The following is a 23191-nucleotide window of genomic DNA, read 5'->3' as shown; positions in this document are numbered from 1 at the left end:
CTCAAGAAGTTTGAAATGGAGAATTGCAAAGAAGCAAGCACTTTAATGCCATCAAGCTGCTACATAGATGCGGATGCTGCTGGAAAGAGTATAGATCAAACAAAATACAGAGGCTTGATTGGATCTTTGCTTTATCTAACAGCTAGTAGGCCGGACATCATGTTTGCGGTGTGTTTATGTGCAAGATATCAAGCAAATCCTAAAGAGTCACACTTCAAAGCTGCAAAAAGAATTCTGAAATATCTCAAAGGAACATCATCTATAGGACTATGGTATCCTTCTCACTCTGCAATACATTTAATTGGTTATTCAGATTCTGACTTTGCTGGTTGCAAGCTAGATAGAAAAGCACAAGTGGCACTTGTCATCTTCTTGGCTCAAGCCTAATCTCTTGGCATAGCAAGAAGCAAGCATGTGTTGCTCTTTCTACTGTTGAAGCTGAATATATAGCTGTTGTGCACAGATTCTATGGCTCAAGCAACAACTTGCAGATTTTGGTTTACAAATCAGCAAGGTTCCCTTGATGTGTGATAACACAAGGGCAATCAATCTTACCAAAAATCAGATTCAGCACTCAAGGACCAAACATATTGAAATAAGACATCATTTCATCAGAGATCATGTGCAAAATGGAAACTATGAAGTGAAGTTTGTGGAGACCAAACTACAGCTAGCTGACATCTTCACAAAACCATTACCAAAAGAAAGGTTTTTCTTCTTAAGAAATGAGTTACGTATTCTTGATCTTAATAATCTCTCTTAAATCTGTTTTTGATACATGTTAAAGTCTATTTGTGAAGACAAATAGTGAGAGAATTATTGGTTCTTGTATATCTTTATCTGGTATTGCATAAAATGTTAAAATCTCTGATATAAAAAGTGTTTTCTGCTGCTGCTGATAGAAACAACCGATTGTTTCGTGTAAACAACTGATTGTTTATCATGTTTTATACCTTGAATGTGCAATAAACTGCTTTGCTACTGTAAGAAACTTTGGATAGTATAAATACTATTTTCTGCAGGAACTGCTTCAGATTTAATCAGGTACAACACAAGCACCAGGGATTTGTCTTCATCAAATAGGGGGAGATTGTTGAACCTTGTGATGTTCAATGTTTTGAAGAATCCAAATCCTTTTAAGGATGTTGAAGCCTCTGCTTTGCTTGATGTTGCTGTGCTTGTTTAAGCATTGTTCTGGGGTAGTTTATATGTTGTAATCCACCCTTGTATTTAATCTCAAGCAATTAGCATCTCAATCTTTATAAAAGTAAAATGTTTTTCAAACTAAGTTGAAACAACCGAGTGTTTTGTCGAAACAACCGATTGTTTATACTTAGGTGTTTTGAGAAAGATTGAAAACTGTTTTCAAATAGTTGAAACTGTTAAGTACCAAAACAACCGATTGATTCGAGGAAACAACCGATTGTTTGTTTTGGGACCATAACAGAAAAACTGTTTTATTTGACTGAGCTTTAAATGCTTTAACTGTATACGCTCCAGTCATTAAATGCTTTGACCAATCTTTTAATGCAATTTAAGAGTTTGTTAAGATTTGATAACAAACTATATCTTTGAATATATTCAGAAAAACAGATTTAAGAATTAAGAATCTTTTGACAAAGTTTTTTTAAGAGAGTTTTAAAAGTGTTGAGATTGCTTAAGAGTTTTTGTGATTGATCAAGGTGCTGGAATAGGATTCTAATTGTATTGATTTCAGATATTCATCTGTAACAAGTGTAATCTTTGTAATCCATTGACCAATTCATTTCTGTGTTTGCTGAGATTGGTTGTGTTATTGAGGTGTTCAAGATCAGCAATCTTAGTGTTGGCCAAGGAGAGTGTGTTTCTTGAGGTGTTTCAAGGTCATTCTCTTGGTTGTGGTGTAAGTGATCAAGTGGTGATTGCTCAGTGAATATCCTCAGGGTTTCTGAGAAGACTGGATGTAGCTCTAGTTTGGAGTGAACCAGTATAAACAACTGTGTACAATCTCTCTATCTCTAACTCTTTAAATTCAGTTTTGATATTTTGAAACTGGTATAAACAACCGATTGTTTCGCTAAAACAACCGATTGTTTTTCCAACTTTGTGCTTTTGCTGTTTTGATTTGAAAAACTGAATTCTTAATCAAAGTTCTTTTGAAGAATTTTCATTCTAAGCTTAAAAGTTTACTAAAATCTTTCTTAAACAATTCACCCCCCTCTCGTTTAAGGCCATATATTCTAACAGAAATTACAAAGAAAGATGTTAATTGGAGCCCATTCTTGAATGTTTGTAGTCTTCTTTTAGGCTTGGTCCTCTCTTTATTTAATTTCTTCTTTATTTTTTAGAAGACTAGAAGGAAGAACGTTAAATGCTTAGGTGGATGGCCTCTTCCTACATTAGTGAAATCCTCTTCTACTTGATCTTCATCAAGATGCAATCAAAATCAAAATTTTGGGTGGAATCAAGATAGTAGTCCATCCAATAATCAAGGTCCTTTTCCAACAACAACATTAACCCCTATATCCTTCAGTTAAAAAAATTGGAAGATACCCTGGAGAAATTCATGAAAGCTACTATGGCCAGTTAGAAGAATAATATGGCAATAGTAAAAAATATAGAAATGTAGGTGGGACAGATTGCCAAACAATTAGCAGAGGAACAAAGTGTCCAGTTTTCAGCCAACGCCCAAGCCAATCCAAGAGAGCATTGCAATGAAATTGCCACCAAGTGTGGTAAAATAATAGGAGAGAGGGATGGTAATAATGTAGTAGCTGAAAAAGAAGAAAAAAATGAGACTGAGAGGGAGAGAGATGAGAAAGAAAGAGAGAAGAAAAGAAGTGAGGATGAATAAATAAAGAGAAGAAGTGAAAATAAGGAGAGAGGTGTTCTTGAAAAAGATTTATCATATCCTCACGCTCCTTCAAAAAAAAAAAAAAAAAGAAGGAAAGAATTTTTTTTTGACAACTTGTTTCTTAAAAATTATTTTGCAGGAAATCTGAAGCAAGATTCAAATTTTGAAAGATTTTGGATGAATAAGAGCTATATTGAAGAGAGAAATATAGAGCTGGAGGATAGATACAATGCCATTATTCAAAATGGCTTGCCTAATAAATCTAAGGACACAGGAAATTTTAATCTTCCCGTGACTATAGGTGCTTTATCTTTGAACAAAGCCTTACTGAATTTAGGGGCAAGCATAAATCTAATTCCTTTGGCAATGCTGAAGAAAATAGGTGATTTGGAGATTAAACCCACCATGATGACATTAAGGTTGGCTGACAGAGTAACCAAATATCCTTATGGTGTGGTTAAAGATGTTCTTGTGAAGGTGGATAAGTTCATATTCCTTGTGGACTTTGTTATAATGGACTTGAAAGAAGATGAGGAGGCTCCCTTGATACTTGACAGACCCTTTAGGAAGACTACTAGAATCACAGTTGATGTTGATAAAGGAGAACTTCAAGTTAGATCTCAAGACAATGAGGTAACTTTTAATATTTTTTATGGTCTAAAAAATTTTAATGCAGAGGAGGAATGTGTACAAAAGGATGCAACAAAGGGAGTGGTCCACCTTGAGATAAATAGGCATCAAGCTCGATGACGTTAAACGAGCGCTTACTGGGAGGCAACCCATTCCACATTTTAGTTTTATATTGTTTTGTTATCTTTGTTTTGATTTTACCTTTCAAAAACCAGGTTTTCTTTTAGGGGTTCTCGCTTAGTCGAGTTCAATCTCGCCTAGGCGAGTTGAGCGAAGAAAAAAGGGGTGCTCTCTAGAGTCATCTCGCTCAAGCGAGATTGAGCGAGTTTGATGCCGTAAAATACAGTTTTCCTCCAGGGAATCTCACTAAAGCGAGAAAAATTTGGCTTGACGAGTTTGACGCCAAAAAAAGGAGTTTTCTTGCAGGGAATCTTGCTCAAGCGAGAAAAATCTTGCTTGACCGATTTGTTTTTGAAAAAATAAATTGTAAAAAAAATCCTCAAAGGCAATTCAATCCTTATATGTCTCTCAATCAGTTTGAAGCTTATGTATTTTGGCCTGAGGACAGGTTCTATTATTCAGGGGGCAGATCCAACAAATGAAGCAGGATCATCTACAAATGACGATTTTAACACAAAGCTGGATAACTTCTTAGGAAGCAAGGATTGAGCAAAAATATGGTTTTATGCTTCTAATTTTCTTTTCTTTTCAATTATTTAAATTTTGTTTTATTTTTTTATTTTATTTTTCGATTGTTTTGTTTTCTGTTTATTTGCTTATTTTGTATTTCAAATAAATTTGTTGTTATAGCTTATTGGGTTATTTTTATGTATTGAATTAGTTTTTTTTAATAAATTTCAGTTTTTATTTATTTATTTTTCTAGTTTATTTTTCTTAAATAAAAAAGAACTAGAATATTAATTTTGAATTGTGAAAAAAATTGTGTTTAAATATTAAATAGTGAGATGAATTAGACACATGTTAGAAAAGAAAATTTGACTGAATCCCTATTCAAATTAGTTGAAATTGTGATACATGAAAATTTAACAAGATGATTTATTAGGACAGAGAGTGACAAAACTAAAAGGAATTAGACCAATTAAACCAAGTGAGTGTGTGAACCTTAAACAATTTTGAGATTTTTACTGATGAATTGACAGTTGTGTTTGCTTAATTTTTATTTTTTGTTATATCATAAAAGAGCATGAAGATTATTAAGGCATTTGTGTTAATTAGGAACCCAGGGCCAAATAGCCAAACTTGATCTTATTATAATTCATTTTTTTATATATCCCCTTTGAGCCAAGAATTTTTTTATTATTGCTCCCTAAACTTTTAATGATGTAGTTTCCTACCCTTTAGCATGTTTAAAGAAGGAAAACACAAATGCAATATTCATAGAAAAGACAATGGTCGGTTCTAATTGTGAAAGTTCAAAATATTTGAAAATAGGAAGAATATATTCCTATTGATGAAGAAAAAAAGGGAAAAAAAAGAAAGAAAAAAAAAGAGAAAAGAAAAATGAGGAAAAGTGTGGAGTCAAAAGAAAATGGTGATTAGATAACACATATGTTCTATAATTGGATTGTAGGTATGTGTTTTTCTTCTTTAAAATGTGCATTTTGTTATCTGAAAAACCAATACATTTTGGAAGCTCAACCTCTTTATAACCCTAGAAAAGACCTTGTTCCCGTCGGTTGACCTGGGTTGTCTTTATGCGTGGCCTGTCCCTGCGAGTTAGGGCACCTTCGTTTTGCTCCGTCTGTAAGTACCTGAAAGAAGTAAACAAAGGGGCGCCCTCACGGCTGTTTGCACTCCGACGATCAAGTCAGCTAACGAGAAACATCAAAGGTGACACACCCTTGGGAGGTGGTCGAAAAACTGTACTGAACGATTGAAACTGTGTAACCAGAACTGTGTTGCCCAAATTTCCTTGTGCTCACTGTGAGTGCGCCGCGAAGACAACTAGGGTTTTCTCTGTGTATCTATGTGTATAAGGTTAAAATTCTCGTCCCTCTCAAATGCTCCCAAGGTCCCTTTTTATACACCTCTCATCATTAAAGCGCATTAAAGCACATTGAAAGCGTATAAAAACATCCCTTGGAATATACGAATCTTAACTTACTTAACGCGTACCTTGGCAAACTTTCCCTGAAACCTTTAATGAGCACGTGGGCATTGCCACGTGCCCCTCTGACTTGATCGTTATTCTGAGTAAAGGGTCCCACAGCGCCGTCACCCAACTTAGGGTTTTTCCATCGTGTGAGCCCTCTTCTCTGCGAAGTGCTTCTGTCACGTGGGTTGACTTTTTGGGTGCCAACTCATGCGCCTCAATCACTAGTCACTTGCCCTGGGGGTGTATCTACCTTTCTCTCGTACCATTCACGTGGTTCTCCCCTGGTTATGGCCCTCTCATGGGTCGTATCTGTACCAGGGTCTCCCAGCAGTGGCGTGGATACTTCACAAGTCAGGATATCCCCTTCTGGTGCTAAACTTATGGCCTTGAAGCCATCTTTCTCTTCTCCTTTCTACTGTTCTGGACTGTCGAGGCTCGAAGCCTCATTGCGATGTCTTTGCTCGGCGATGTCTTACTTTAGGCGACGTCTTACTCGGGCGATGTCTCTCTTGGGCGATGCCTCGAGCGGTCGACCTGTTGGCTTTTCTTCCTTGGGTCCCTTGAGAGGTCCCACCATGTGTTTGACTTTGACTTCTGGTCAACGCCCGGGGACGGGACGGTACAGACCTCAAGATTCATGTTTCTAATTTGTTTGTGATATGAAGATGAAATGAAAAGCAATTATGATTTGTTATGATTTAATAAAAATGGAGAGAAAAAATTACCTTTGAGCATATGAGAAGAAAATCCTTGATGAATTATCATTTTATTGTTTTGATTTGATTTTAGAAGTTGATTGTATCTATATTTTTCTATATTTAAATTTGGAAGCATCATAAGTTTTTTATTTGATCTGTTGTTTAGTGAATTAATTTAAATTCAAATATATTCATTTACTTTGCTTGAGGACAAATAAGATTCTAAGTCGGGGAGAGTTGATAAGCGTCAAATTTCACTAATATTTCATATTAAAATATAGGCAATTAGGAGTATTAATTGCTAAAATAAGTATAAAATAACCCCTAATTTATGAATTTATACATTTTTACATATTTTATGATTTTAATTTCAGTAAGAACGATTTATTCCCAAATTTCTATCAATTTCAGGATTATAGGGAATAGTGGAGATAATTGGGCAAAAGGAAAATATACAAAGCTAAAAAGAGAAAGTTGGAATACATCAACATTCACCAAAGTTGCCCAAATTCGCAAAAAAGCCAAGATGCCACTAGTGGATCTCGCTCAAGCGAGTGGAATCTCGTTTGAGCGAGATAACGCTAATAACGTCTGAGTTAGACAATAATACTTAACATATTTGAGTGTTAGGAATAGACTTGAAATGTTAATTTCCATCAACGTCTAATCTTAAACATAAGTTGTTTTTATAAATATGTGAGGAATCGATATTTAGGAAACATCTTTATAATTTTATATGTGAGGAATCGATATAAATGAATTTTATGTGGGCATCAATATCCATCAAAGGACATAATGTTATCATGCTAATCAAAATACACAAGAGTGAGAAAGATGAAACCTAATCCCTATTTTTCCAACTTGAAGCAACAAATTATTTGCCTTGTTTTCTGATTGATCATTGCAATCATAACAACTTTCAATATATTTTTATTATTTTGTTTTATACTTAGCATATATTTTACTCAATTATTCAACTATTCCTTGTGGGTTCGATATCCGTCCTTAGGGATACATTATTACTTTTGACAATGCAGTGCACTTGCTGTAAAAAATCTGACTCTAGAAAATTTGAATCGACAGTGAATTTGAAAAAATTATTGCAATTAGTTGGCACACTGTTTTTGTGAAATTCTAGCGCCTAATGTGAGCTTAAACATCGAAGTTTCTGTGGTTAAAATTTCAAGTTATAATTTGAAGTAGTCTGTCTAGCATAAATTCCGCAAGTTCAAAAAAAATTTAAACAAAATTTTTGTAGTGCTATTTTGGTTTTATTCATCTATTCTAGTTCCATTCTCTAGGATTCAATATGTGTTTTACCTTTTTCTTGTGAACTTTAATTTTTTGCTTGTCAAATTCTTGAATACCCTTTCCAATCATGTGAATTACCAACTCCATTTGCAATTGACCTCTCTTGGTGGAAGTAACCTAATTTGCTTTGGTGAGTTGTGGAGCTGAAAATTGTTGGTGCAAGCTATATACTAAGGTTGAATATCCTAAAGAGGTAAAACAAGGTGAAATAACTTCACAAATTATATACCAAATACAAGGACAAAAGGAGCTACAAGTTGTGGAGTGCATAGAATAGGCAATTTAATTTTAGTGCATAAAATTGTTGGCCTAATTTTCTTTGTATTTCTTTAAGTTGTAATTTGCAAAACTTTGATTAATTAGTGGATTAAATTCGTTTTAGTTCGGTTAGTGTGTCTTCAAGGTTCAAAGTTCCAAGAAGCCTCACCTAGGAAAACACCTAGTTTAAAGCTTTCTAGACAACAATTTTAAATTGTGTCTTTTATTGTTTTGCATATTTTCTTGCATAAAAAGAAAATTTGTTTTCATCTTTGATTGTGCTCTAAGTAAATTGCTTAGAGAAAGGTTTGTGAAAGTGTTGTGGGATAGTATCTGACAAGGAAAGGCTTGGTACTTTCCTGGGAAATTACCTACTTCACTCCATCTATATTTCTCTTTGGGAATTAATTTTATCACATAACTCTAAACATGTCTACTCATTCTTCAAGTCATAGTGAAAGTGATAGGAAATCTACAAAATCTCTTTTGAAACAATTGGCTAGAGATTTCAATCACTATCGCTAAGACAATTGCAACATGAGGCTCAAATTTTGGAAAATAAGAAAGAAAGAGATGCTCACATTGCAATTCTTGAAGAAGAATTGAAAATTGTTAGAAAAAAAGAAGAATACATTATAAAATTGAAAAAATCATCACATGCATCGAGTTCTAGGTTAAGTGACTCACATGAGGGGAGTATTAGAGTAAATGAATATTATCAACCTCCACCTATAAGAACTAGAAGAAAAAACCAACCTCAAGAGACTAGGGTAGACCTACCTTATTTTTATGGGAAGGAAAATGTTGAAACTTACTTAGATTGGGAAATGAAATTAAAACAACTTTTTGATTCCTATCATGTTAGTGAGGAAAGGAAGGTGCCCTTAGCCACTTTAAGCTTTCAAGCAAATGCTATATATTGGTGGATAGCCCTAGAGAGATAGGCACCTCCACAAGGACCCTCCCATAGAATATTGGAATGACCTTAGGGGAGCCTTGAGACGCCGCCATACTCCTTCTTACTACAATAGGGATTTGATGAACAAGCTCCAAAGACTCCAACAAAAGAGCATGAGTGTAGAAGAATATAGGAAAAATATGGAGCTTTACATGATGAAAGCCTTTATTAGGGAGGAAAAAACCACCACCATAACTAGGTTCCTTAGTGGTTTCAATCTTGAGATAAGAGATAATGTGGAACTCTTGCCTTATATGGACTTGAATGATTTAATCCAACTTTGCATAAAAGTTTAACAACACATTTTGAGAAAAGGGTCAAGTCGCAAGGAGAGTCCTTACTCTAACTCTTACCCCAAGAAAGAGTACAAAAAGGAAAGGGAGGATAGTTTCTCAAAAGATAAATCCAAAGTAGAACTCCTAATAGCCTAGAAACGATGTGTCTGTCCCACAAACCTGCAGTAGAGACATACAATGCTTTAAATGTCTTGGTAGAGGTCACATGACATTCCAATGCCCAAATAGGAGAACCATGATCTTAAGAGGGAGGGATGAATATAGTAGCCAAGATGACGAGTCTAGCGGGGAAGAAGAGAAAGAGAAAAGTTAGGGAGCATATCCATGATGGTCTTAGCAACGAGATCACCTTTACCCATAGGGAAAATAAGTTTGTACTTTATCTTTTAACACCCTCACAAGTGGTAAAGGACCAAGTGCAAATGAAACAAAAAGGAGAAAATGAAAAGAAAAAAAAAATCAAGTAAAAGTTCTTAGGGACAATGTTGAGGCGTGGGAGAAGAGTGCTCTTTCCCACAAGGTCATTTGGATAGAACAAAGAATTGAAAAAAATGAAGTTAAAAAAATACTTTTATCTGACAACCTTCAGGCCTCCTTATGTGTAAAGGAGCACTTACATACACTGCCACACTTTCTGAAGTTAGTGAGCTACCTCCTAAAGTCAAAAATCTTATAAAAGAATTTGGTGATGTATTCCTTAAGGAAGGACCCATTGGACATCCACCTTTTAGGGGTATAGAACACCTAATAGATTTAGTTCCGAGAGCTAGTCTACCAAAAAGACCGGCTTACAGAACTAATCCTTCTGTTGTACCTGTTTTGTTGGTGCCCAAGAAAGATGTCAAGAGGAGAATGTTCTGTGATTGTAGAGCCATCAACAATATCACCATCAAATATAGGCATCCAATTCCTAGACTTGATGATATGCTTGATGAATTGCATGGGTCCACTATATTTTCCAAGATTGATCTCAAAAGCGGATATCACCAAATAAGAATCAAAGAGAGTGATGAGTGGAAAATTGCTTTAAGACCAAATTTGGACTATATGAGTGGTTAGTGATGCCTTTTGGACTCACTAATGCACCTACCACTTTCATGAGACTTATGAATCATGTCCTTAGGGATTGTATAGGTAAATATATAGTAGTTTATTTTGATGATATATTAGTATATAGTCAAAGTCTAGAGTCCTACCTAAGTCAACTTAGGGTTGTTCTATTAGTCCTTTGGAATAATAATATGTTTGCTAATGTAGATAAATGCCCTTTTTGTGTAGATAGTGTAGTGTTTTTAGGTTTATAGTTAACAAAATTGGGGTTCACGTTGACCCCAAGAAAATCAAAGCCATCCAAGAATGGCCAACACCACAAAATGTAGGAGATGTTAGGAGCTTCCATGACTTAGCAAATTTCTAGAGAAGATTTGTTCCTAACTTCTCAAGTCTAGCTTCACCACTCAATGAGTTAGTGAAGAAAGACACTCCATTTCGTTGTACGGAGAAGCATGAGCAAGCCTTTAAAAGGTTGAAAACTCAACTCATTAATGCACCTATTCTAGGTTTACCAAACTTTTCAAAAACTTTTGAGGTAGAGTGCGATGCACATCGGGAGTAGGAATAGGTGTTGTGTTGTTGCAGGGTGGGCACCCAATTCATATTTTAGTGAAAAACTTCATGGTACAACCCTCAATTACCCCACCTATGACAAAGAGCTCTATGCACTTGTGAGGGCCCTGCAGACTTGGGAACACTATCTAGTTTCAAAAGAATTTGTCATACATAGTGATCATGAGTCTTTGAAATATTTGAAGGGTCAACACAAGTTAAACAAAACACATGCAAAGACATGAAAAGTGGATGGAATTTCTTGAGCCATTTCCATTTGTTATCAAATACAAGAAGGGCAGTACAAACACTATGGCAGATGCTCTATCTAGGAGACATGCCTTCTTTTCTAAACTTGGAGCCCAAATTCTTGGATTTGAAAACATACCTGAACTTTACAAAGAAGATCAGGATTTTGCACCCACTTTTGCTAAGTTCCAACATAGAGCATAAGGAGGTTTATATGTTTCTAAGGGTACTTATTTAAAGAAGGAAAAATTTGTATACCTCAAGTAACATATAAAAAACTCCATGTAAAGAATCACATGAAGGAGGACTCATGGACCATTTTGGAGTTGATAAAACTCTTGAGCTTTTAAAAGGAAATTCTTTTGGCCACACATGAGGAAAGAAGTTCAAAGATATTGTCATAGATGCATCTCATGCTTAAAAGCTAAGTCTAAGACAATGCCTCATGGACTTTACACTCTTTTACCTTTTGTTAGTGCTCCTTGGGAAGATATAAGCATGAAGTTCATATTAGGACTTCCTAAGACACAAAGAGGTTTTGATTCCATCTTCGTGGTAGTGGATAAATTTAGCAAGATGGCTCATGTTATACCCTCCATAAAGAGGATGATGCTAACAACATCTCTAGACTCTTGTCTAGAGAAGTGGTAAGACTTCATGGTTTACCTAAGACCATAGTTTCAGATAGAGATCCTAAATTTGTTGGCCATTTCTGGAGAACTCTTTAGGAAAGACTACGTTGAACTTCTCAACTTCTTGTCATCCTCAAACGGATGGAAAAACCAAAGTTGTAAACCAAAGTTGTAAATTAACAATAGATTTCTTTCCACTATGCTTAGTAATAAGTGTCTAATTTCAATAATATTTCATATTAAAATATACATACTTATGAGGATTTATTGTTAATTTACATATAAAATAATCCCTAATTTATGAATTTATACCATTTTACATTTTTTATGATATTTATTTGAATAAGAGCATTTTATTCCTAGATTTGGTGTTAATTACAGGTTTCAAGGGAAGATTGAAGATTTGGAATAAAGGAGAATGATTTGAGCTAAAAAGAGAAAAGCGCCGAAAAAGCCAATTTTTGCAACAGAAGTATCTTGCTCAAGCGAGAATGCTCCATGACTGTTTTTGGCAAACAATGCCTTTCTCGCTCAAGTGAGAATTCTTCACTTGAGCGAGAATGTGTCAAACAGATTGAGCCTTTTTTTATGTTTTATCACTTAACTCATCAATGCGACACAAGAAGCGACCTAACTCTAGAAAAATAGGTTAAATAGGGGGCTAGAGGCACAACCCTAGTGTGGAAGATTGAGAGGAAAACACCATTGAGTGAATTGTAACCCAATTGGGAGAATGGAAGGTGCTAGAAGTATGCGTGGCTAATTCTACCCTTTGGGATTGGGAGTAATCTGCTCGAACTCTTATGTATTGAGGTGATATTTACATATTATAATATTCAATTCTCGAGTGATTATTTGTACTGTTGTTTTATTTCTAAATAGTCGTGACAAGTTTGAGAATCTTATATATGACTGAAAGGTATATTTAGGGTTATGACCTAAACAACAATACTTAACATATTTGAGTGCTAGAAATAGACTTGAAATGTTAATTGTCATTAACGCCCGAGTGTGATTTTAAGTTGTTTTTATAAAAATGCGAGAAAATGATATTTAGGAAACATTCTTAAGAATTTTATATGCAAGACATCGATATTAATGAATTTTCTACGGGCATCAATTTTAATCAAAGAACTTAATATTGACATACTAATTAAAATACATGAGAGTGAGAGAGATGAAATATAATCCCCATTTTTCCAATTGAAGCAATCAATTCTTTGTTTGTTTTCTTATTAATCATTACCAACACAATTAGTTCAACACTCTTTTTATTGTTCTGTTTTATATTTAGTGATTATTGTACTTGATAATTCACTATTCTTTGTGGGATCGATATCCGTCCTTAGGGCTTAGGGACAAATTATTACTTCTGACAACACAGTGCACTTGCTGTAAAAAGTCATCACTTAGGTCAATCATGAAAGGAAACCACAAATCTTGGGATGACTACCTTCCTCATATTGAGTTTGCATATAATAGAGTAGTTCATAAGACTAGTAATATTTCTCCACTTGAGGTTGTATATGGATTAACCCTCTTACTCCTTTCGATTTGTTACCTCTGCCTAATCCACAAGAATTTGTGCATAAGGAAGGAGTAACAAAAGCCGAATTTGTAAAGAAAATGCATGAGAGGATTAAAAAACCAAATACAAAAACAGAGAAATATATAAAACATAGCAATAAGGGAAAGAGAGAGATGATTTTTGAAGAGGGAAAGTGGGTTTGGCTTCACCTTAGAAAAGATAGATTCCCTAGTAAGAGGAAGTCTAAGCTTAGTCCCCGGGGAGATGGTCATTTCCAAGTCCTCAAGAAAATCAATAATAATGCATATCAATTAGACCTATCTGAGGAATATGAGTACATGCTACCTTCAATGTTATGGATCTAACACCTTTTGTAGGTAGTGAAGATGAAGAGGCAGAAGCATGTGATTTGAGGACAAATCCTCTTCAAGAGGAATGGGATGATAGAAGAAGGCCAAGCTCAGGACCAACCACTAGCATAGTTTCTTTAGAGTAGAATTTATTTTTCTTTCAAAAGTAGAGTAGGAAAAATAGTTGTAAATTTTTTTAATTGTAATTAGGGTTGAATTTGGCATCTAAACACCAACCTAGATTAAATTAGAGTTTCATTAAGACCCTTAATTTAATCTAGGTCGATCATTAACCTAAAAAGAGTCACATGAAGCACACCTTGGTCATGTTTGCATTGTGAGTCCAAATAGGCACCAATTTCAAACCTATTTCTTTTGAATTTTCCCACCCATTTTCTTATAACCTTAGTCAGACCTCCTCACTATATATTGGGGTGGTTGGCTCTCATTTTTCTAAGATCAAATAGACGAGTGAATTGCTGCCAAGTTTGCAAGCTTTCTCACTCCCTTGTCTAGACCTCTCCAGGATAGACACCTTGATATTTTCCTTCACCTCTCCATGTGATATGGCTCAACCAATCACTCTCCCTATCTTCATGCACCTTCAAGGAACCCATAGCTTCATTGGAGCCCTCCTTGTTCCACCTCCTTCATCAAGTTTCTGCCAACTCCGACAAAATTACAAGAAATCAAATCGGTAATGAAGGCAATGCTATTAGAAGTACATCACATACTCCAAGTCTCTATATCCAGCAAATGACCTTGACATATTACAACTACATGTGATATCACAAGTGCATCTTTGTGTGGGTCTCAAGTAAATTCTTCCTAAATGGTTTTAGATCCATATAGAATTGGGTAACATTCCTTTCACCTTGATTGAGTTATGTTATTGAAGCAGATCAAAGATGCGAAAATGATTACCTCTCAAGAATTGCTCCTTTAAATAGTCTAATAGGTTCTTGCCCATATCTATGTACACCACACTTTCTACAATTTGAGTTGATAGTCTGCGATTTATCCATGACAAAACTATGACATGGCACCTCTCCCAAGCTTCAAACACAAGATTTCCACACTCAAGCATACAAATACTACCATCCACAAATTTTAATTTGTTCTTTAACAAAAGAGATCTTTTCATATTTTAGGTCCATGAGTGACAAATTTGTGCATTCAAATGAGGAATGGCAATAAATAACTCTAGGATCTTTATCGAGATGTAAATAGTACACACTAGAGGAATTCATACTAGGATATATGCCATGTGTAATCTCGGTGGTTGAAGAATCCATGGATGGAGAGGGAAAATGAAGAAAACCAGAAAGAAAAGAACAAGAAACAAAAAGATCCAAAAATCAAGAAGAAGAACAAGAAATAGAAACAAAGAGAACGGAAAGCAAGTTTTTCAACCTCCTATGATTTTTTTTTTTTATCAATAAAGAATTAAGTAAATTAAAGGGATACTTTAGGGGTATCTCAACCCTTATACAAACACCAACAGCTAATCTAATAAGCATGATAGACAAAAGATACCCTGCTTAGTAACTAGCCAAGCCTAAGCTTTTCTCCTACACTTGGGCTCAAAAACAAAACATAAAAGTGCACGGGTCAAAAGTCCACTTCCTCAGCATAGCGGAGTAATATTCAGCCCCACAACTTGAACAGCTTACGGGATCAGTCGTGCATACCCCTCACACATTTGGTCTATCACTTCCAAGCACTGAAGCTCGAACATACCAGCAGCCAAGCCAGGATTAAGGTCCAGCACTTAAATTCGACCATGTTGCACCATAAAACCTCCATCATCCTACCCTTACCATAGCATACTTCTCACTACATAAACCAGCTTAGAGCCTTCGGTTCTGTTATGGTTTCCTCAAAAAACGTGACAGACATCCAGGCCTTAGACCCTCCAACTACAATCCGCTTCACATATCAAGACTCCAACCCTTTTTTACTCTTGCTACCATAATCCATGTCCATACTAGCATATACTTTACTCCACCAGAAGTTTACATCCCTAGATAACAGTTCCTCCAACTTTGGCATTTTAGAACCCCAAAACAGGAGCTACCTACATCCGCAGCCAGACCAGTATAACCAGACTGCTTCCCCTATAAAGGAACCTTTCACGCAGAACAAAACAGAGGAAACAGCAAGTGCTGGAACAAGTGGTTCATAATTTCCAATGCATGACATATAAATGTGTACCTCCTCAGCTCCATACGTAAACCTGCTAAAGATCATAGAGGAACAACACAACAATCCAGAACACCATTACAAAGACCAAACATGGACCTTTGAACACCAACACGAACCGGTTTGGACACCTACTTCTTTGAAACAATCTTTGCACTCTCATACCCGCATGATAACGTCACCCACAATCCATTTTTGCCCACTAGACCCTTCATACACTTCCTGTTTAAATACAGACCACCACTTAACTACCAACCCCATGCTTGCTTCACAACAGAAACCACAACCACAGTAGAAAATGCTCTAATCTACCCCTAAGGCAAAGAACATGCAGGCCAAGAAACACTTAAGACTAGGGGTACCTCCACAACCTCCAACTACCATTGTGCATCCCATTCGTGCCATCTCCTTCCAGGAGCACCCTGCAGAAGCTACAACAGAGCAGAGAGGCCTAAACAAACAGATCTCCTCACCAGCTTCTTGGGCATAACCACTCTAAACCATGTAAGTCCCTGGACTATAACAGTTGTTTCCACATAGGGAATCATATTATTCACACCAAACCAGTGTTAACACAGCCTTTCACAGACACATATTCTTCAACCTCCTCTGATATCATACAGTAAATGGTATACCTTCCTAACAATACTCAAGAAATGATGCATAGTAGAAACAATATAACACAAGAAGAATTAGATCAAAACTTTAATATAAACATTGTTAATGAGAAGAGAACCAAGACAAAGTTGGAAGAAAGAAATCTAATTCAAAAATTTGTCTTCTAGAAAACAATACAAAAAAAGCAATGTTTCAAAACAATACACAAAAAAGAAAGCAAGGAAAGCCAAAATGAGAATGAAACCACGTGAGAGATACATGCTGGGACAAACTTGAAATAACGTGAGGGAAACGTGGATGAAGGAAAAATAAATCAATACATAGTAAACATACATTATAAAAGAAAAAATATTTTAACCGGATTTATTTATTAGAGACTAATAAAAGATTAGGAATGGATTTAAATAATGAAAAAAAAATTAACTTCCGTTAAATTTCAAAGGTTTATTTCAAAACGTATTTTCAAACCCCTCGATAAGTAAATAATTTTTAAAAATAAAAAGGAAAGTAACTAAATTAGAAGATGAACATGAAACCATGTGAGGGATTCGTGGTGGGACAAACTTAAAACCATGTGAGGGACACATGGATGAAGAAAAAAAAAATTGGTAAACATATAGTAATAGAATGGTTGTATAAAATGTTAACATATTCATGATTATATATATATATATATATATATATATATATATATATCATGTAAAGGCATATACGTTTGAAAGTTTTTCTTAAAAGGCTTATATTGTGAATTATATTTCAGCTTTGAAGAAACCGCTTGACTAATACCTATGTTAATTTTGTAATTTGTGAAGTGATTATTACAAAAATTCCAATGCTACTAATTGGAGTTAATAAATTTAAATATTTTGAGATAATCAATATGCAATTGGTTGCATCATTAGGACGGTTTGGAAATGGAAGACCCATATATATAAAAGTAAGGGTGATTTTGATGATGTTTTGAAAAAAATATCATTTATATTTTCAATTACAAAGAAGAAAAACAAGAGTTTATTTAAATTAGCTTTTGCTCTATAATGTTTTGTTATTCCACCGTTAGAGAATACAAAAGAGAACAATAGAAGTTATGTTTGCATGAAATAAAAAGCATATATTTGATAACTCCAAATATATTCTCAAATTTGGAGACATAAAATAAGATAAAACAGGCTATATTTACAATTAAAAGTATTTTTAAATTCCATCAATTTGAGATTCAAACATATAAGGGAAAATTTTAATCAATGATTATATTTTTCAAACATTCACAAATAATTTCAAACAAATAGAAATTATTTTAAAATAGAAAAAAAAATATTAATTTTACTATATAAGATGGATAAGTTTGTATGTTGAACTTAATTCTTGAATGGAGATTGGACACAAAGCTTGATGTTGGAGAATGATTTATAAGTAGGAGTGATGTGGAGTTTTGAAGAGAAGTTAGAGAAGTCATCTTCACAAGGAAGATGCCTTGTGAGAAGTTTAATGATAAAAGCTTTCATCTCGTAGTTTTCTTTGTAGATTATTTTTTGAACGGAGTGTGGAGGAGAATTCAAGTGCATAAGTATTGTAAAACTCATTGTAAAAATCAAGAGCAGTTTTCAGTGATTGAAATCGGAGAGATTATCATGTGCAAGTGAGAGGTGAGACCAACTCACTAGGAAAGGATCTAGGCTAAGTCTATAAGAAGACTAATCTAGGGAGAACTTAGGAACAATTTGAATGGCAATTGGACAACATTTCATTACTAATTCCAAGTTAAGAAAACATGAAGGGAACACTCCTATTTATAACCTACTTCGACGTCCATTTGAAGAGGAAATAAGGTGGGAAAATACTACCAGACCCATAAAAAGCCCATTTATTCTAAACTACTTGGCCCAATACATATGACTCAAGAAATCCTATTATTCTAATATATACAAACTAGAGCCTAGACCATGATGATAAGAACTTGGGCCTGTTGAGGTCAGTTGAGTCTTAGTCTTGTATTCTCGCGGTCAAAGCTCTAGTTGTTATTCCACGACTTGGAGGTCTTCTACAAGTTGCTCTGTACATTTCTTCATCCCGAGTTGTCCTCTTTATTTGACCCACAAAGGATAGATAAAGGCCCATTTTGCTAGTAAGCTCTTGAACAAGGCTCTAGATCTTCAATCTCCTTATAATGTGGATGTTGTGGTTGGATGGCTTATTTATCATTCGAGAGAGGAGAGAAATCTTAAGATGACTATTGAATAAGGAGAAGATGCAAATTTGACATTAATGCACTACTCATGTAAAGGTGAAAGTATAAGGAGTGGGTGGTCCTATTTATAGGAGTCTTGACAAATAATTTCTAGAGCAAATGGGAGGGAAACTTAAATTCAATTTCCCCATACGTTTCTTGAAAATGGATGCATATTATGGATCTAGACACATGGATCTGACTTTGCATGTGTTGCACATATTAAATGTGACAATAAGCCTTATGGTCTGATCCCATGGCTGACTAGGATTTCTATTGGGCTTGGATAAATCTAATTTAAACTTTAATTGGACTCTTTTACAAATATAAGCCCAATAACCTATATTACCTTACCCAAATACAACCCCAATAACCCAAAATACTTACCCTGAATACAAGCCCAATTTATTCCTATTCTATACGAAGAAGAGGCCCAATGTTCTAGCCCATTGAAAGGTGGTCCATATAGGAGTGTCTTAGGTCTACTATCTTCAATAGAGGTCCAACCTTTTTGGATTCTTCTAGTTATAACTCTTATGGTTGATTCCTTACTTATTATTCTTCCATCATCTTTTTTCTTGATTAATGTGACTAGATAGGTTTCCATCATTCCTTCCATCTAGATGATTGTCCTTAGTGACAATAGTTTGTGTTAGGTTGACTTTCCTTCCTCTAGGGTCAAATACCAACCTCTAGTAAACAAAAATTATAGTAAAACAAATTGTATATTCATAAGGAATGTAAAGGAGAAACCTTTAAAGACACGTAAATGAAAATTGTCTTTTAATGTACATGCATATTTTATCAAAGAAAAAACAAATAAGCATGTTATTGAGAATACTTTTATTGATTCTTAATACTCCATTTATTGTTGCCATCGTTCTTTGATAGACATCTTTTTTAGGCAACAAAATAAAATGGTTCAATTTAGAAGAAGAGTTATATTTATTTGGAATAGAAGAAGAGTTCAAAGTCTAGTGATTCTTCTTGAAGGATTGTTTCTCAACTATGTTACTAGAAGATTTTATGACTCTTACTTTTCTTTGTTATTTTCCAACAATTTTTTTTTTAAGTTTCTTTTCTTTCTTTTCTCTTTCTTTATTTTCCTTGTCCTCTTTTTCATTAAGTTTTCTCTCCCTCATTTTTCAAACTATTTTTTTTAAATTTTCCTTTTCTTTCTTTAACATCACAAGTTCTTCTTCCAAAATAACAAGACTACCTTCTCTTTCAATTATTTTTATTTTCTTTCAAACTTGCTACTTGTTTTCTCCATAGTTTTAGTGACTTAAGTTCCTGTATTAAATTTGAAAATCCTTTTGGAAATAACAATACAAGCCTTTGGAAATAACTAAATTACTTTACATAAGCACACAAATTTAGATTACAAAAGATTAAACTAGTCATTTTCTAAGGAAAAAGCTTATAAGAACTTATGACTTACCAAGGAAGTCGCTAATGGGAGATGGGAGAACACCAAGGGTTCTCCAAGACACCTAAATAAATGGCCAAATTTACAAGATAAATAAAAAAAAAAACACTTTCAAATGGTGACATAAAATAATTGAAATGAAGTGGAAAAAGAATTGGTAACAAAATTTGTTTGCCATGGATTGAGATAAGGTGCTACGTGTTTCCCTCACTAGATTTGGTTACTAATCCGGTTTCTACTAATTTTATACAAATTTCAAATTGTTGATATTCAATCTTTCTCAACAAGCCTCTCTAAGTGTTTAATCTGTCAATAGAGGAGTGAGTCCTTCTTAAGATTTCACAAACACATATAATGCAACCTTGTGAAGTTAGGTTCTCTCATAGAAGCATTTCAATCCAAAGAAAGTTCCACTCAAGAGGGAAAGGAAATAAAGTAATAAAATGTCAATTTGAAAAGTTACAAATTACACAAACTAAAGTTGAAGCCTAAAGTAGAGGTAGGAACTAAAAAGAAGATTGATGAAAGGCTCTAAAGTATATTAGAAAAACCAAAATAAAACTAAAGAATATGATTAATGTTTTCTTTGTTTCTTGATTAAGTAAGAAAAGGATTAAATGCATAAATGTTCGCTACTATGAGTGTGTTGGTTTTGTATTCACAAATTAAGGATCAAGTAACTTAGTAGTTGCCAATTTTTTATCTTAATGTTTCACCATAATTCTCATTGTTTAGGCTTTTGCTCACTTCTTTTTATTTGAGGAGTGTGTGTCTTTTTCTTGAATAAAGAACCGGATACAATAGAAAACTACTAAACTATGTCAAAAAACACGTTTTTTATTTCTGATAAGTGTCAAATTTCAATAATATTTTATATTAAAATACAAGCACTTATGGATATTAATTGATAAAATGAACATAAAATAACCCCTAATTTATGAATTTATACATTTTTACATATTTTGTTATTTTAATTTTAATAAGAACGATATATTTCTAAATTTGTGTTAAGTTCAGGATTCTAGGGACAAATAGAGATGATCGAACAAAAGGAGAATATACAAAGCTAAAAAGGGAAAGTTGGAATGCACCAGTACTCACCAAAACTCGCATAAGCCAAACTCCCCTAGAGGATCTCGCACAAGAGAGATTGTTCTAGCGATGTTGGGCTTTTTTTGTGCAACTTGCTCAGGCGAGCCCAATAACGCCCAAGCGAGAAGTCACTTAGCCCAAGCCAATTAGGTTAAATAGGAGGCTTGAGGCACAACCCTAGAGACGCATGACTGAGAGGAAAACACCATTAAGTGAATTGTAATCCAATTGGGAGAATAGGAAGTGTTAGAAACCCTAGAGGAGGCAGCTGTCAAGGAGAAACATCCTAGTTCTTCTTTTTTTGCTCTCCCTGTTTGCAACAACCATCATGTGTTGCTAATTCTACCCTTTGGGATTGAGAGTAATTTGTTCAAACTCTTATGTATTGAGGTGATATATAAACATAATATTTTGTTCTTGATTGATGATTTGTATTTTTATTTCATAGACAAGGTATTCAAAAGAAAGGGTTGTTAGAGTTGAATACTTCAAATGCACTTTTGACTAAGAATAAAATTTTGACATTGCAGATTGAGACTTTAACTGCACAAATGGCTAAATTTCCCCAACAATTACAAGTCGTCCAATTATATCATGAGAGGATGAATAAACTTGAAGATACCTTGGAGAATAATATGGCGACAATCAGAACTATAGAAACTCAAGTGGGATAGATTGCCAAACAATTAGCAGAGGGACAAAGTGGTCAATTTTCAACCAACCCAAAGGAGCATTGCAATACAATTGTCACGGAACGCGGTAAAATGACAAGAGAAAGGGATGATAATAATGTAGTGGTTGAAAAAGAAAAAAAATGAGACTGAAGGGGGGGGGGGTGAGAAAGAGAAATAAAAGAGCAGAAGTGAGGAAGAAAAAAGTAAATAAAAGAGTGAAAATAAGGAGAGAGGTGTTGTTGAAATATATTTATCATATCCTCATACTCCTTCAAAATAAGAGAAGAAAATATTTTTTTTTTATAATTTGCTCCCTAAAAATGATTTTGCAGGAAATCTGAAGCAAAAGTCAACATTTGAGAGATTTATGAAGAATAAGAGCTATATTGCAAAGAGAAATTTAGAGTTGGAGGCTGAATGTAGTGCCATTATTCAAAAAGACTTGTCTAAAAAATCCAAGGCTTTATTGGATTTGGGGGCATGCATAAATCTAATTTCTTTGGCAATGATGAAGAAAATAAGTGATTTGTAGATTAAACTCACCAAGATGACATTATAGTTGGTTGAAGATGTTCTTGTTAAGGTGGATAAATTCATATTTTCTGTGGATTTTGTTGTGATGGACATAAAAGAAGACGACGAAGTTCCCTTTATTCTTGGCAGACCTTTCATGAAGACTGCTAGAATTATAACTGACGTTGATAAGGGAAAGCTTAAAGTAAGAACTCAAGATGATGAGGTAACTTTTAATCTTTTTTATGATTTAAAAAATTCTAATGCAGGTAAGGAATGTTTACAAAAAGATACACCAAGGGAAGCCTTTCCTGACACAAATAGGTAATTGGACCTCTTAAATTTAATTGAGGAAGGTAAACATCATCATATTCCAAAGACATTTGTCCACCTTGAGATAAATAGGCATCTAGCTAGATGAAGTTAAACGAGCGCTTACTGGGAGGCAACCCAATACACATTTTAGTTTTATGATTTGTTATTTTTGTTTTTATTTTTACTTCTAAAAACCATGTTTTTGTGTAGAAAAACTTGCCCGGGCATCAAATGTCTCGCCTTGGTGGGTTTAATGATGTAAAGTTGGAATTTTGTGCAGGGAACCTCGCTCAGGCACAATATATCTCGCCTAGGTGAGTTAGGCAGACAAACAAAGGGTGCTATATAGAGTCATCTCACCAAAGCAAGATAAGTCTCGCTTAGGCGAGTTTGACTATGTAAATTTGAGAATTCTCACAAGGAATCTCACCTAGGCATAGTAAATCTCGCCTAGGCGAAATTTAAAAAAAATAAAAAATAAAAATAAAATTCTCAAAGGCAACCCAATCTGTACATGCCTACCGATAAGTTTGAAGCCTATGTATCTAGGTTTGGGAAGAAGTTCTATTATTCAGGGGGTAGATCGAGCAAATGAAGCAGAATCATCTACAACTGTAGATAAAGACTTTAACACAAAGCTAAAAATGACTTCTTAGG

At 34.5% G+C, this 23191-nt stretch overlaps 1 protein-coding gene across 1 annotated transcript; it reads left to right on the top strand.

The window, feature by feature from the left end:
• Positions 1-2557: 2557 nt before the first annotated feature.
• LOC137825278 (uncharacterized) lies at positions 2558-4132 on the top strand. The gene is made up of 3 exons (XM_068630951.1): positions 2558-2564; positions 2973-3466; positions 4046-4132. Exons 1-3 carry the CDS (start codon positions 2558-2560, stop codon positions 4130-4132), a joined length of 588 nt encoding a protein of 195 aa, XP_068487052.1.
• Positions 4133-23191: the final 19059 nt, after the last annotated feature.

This window comes from Phaseolus vulgaris, chromosome 8 (genome assembly GCF_000499845.2).
Source record: "Phaseolus vulgaris cultivar G19833 chromosome 8, P. vulgaris v2.0, whole genome shotgun sequence".
Classification (NCBI taxonomy): domain Eukaryota; kingdom Viridiplantae; phylum Streptophyta; class Magnoliopsida; order Fabales; family Fabaceae; genus Phaseolus; species Phaseolus vulgaris.
Note: the sequence above shows the minus strand (reverse complement) of the source record. Positions and strands in the feature narration are given on the sequence as shown.

Bases quoted from the DNA above. Each gene is read 5' to 3' on its own strand.
- LOC137825278 (XM_068630951.1), top strand. The intron at 3,467-4,045 runs GTAACTTTTAAT...TCTATTATTCAG, and splicing joins TTAGATCTCAAGACAATGAG to GGGGCAGATCCAACAAATGA.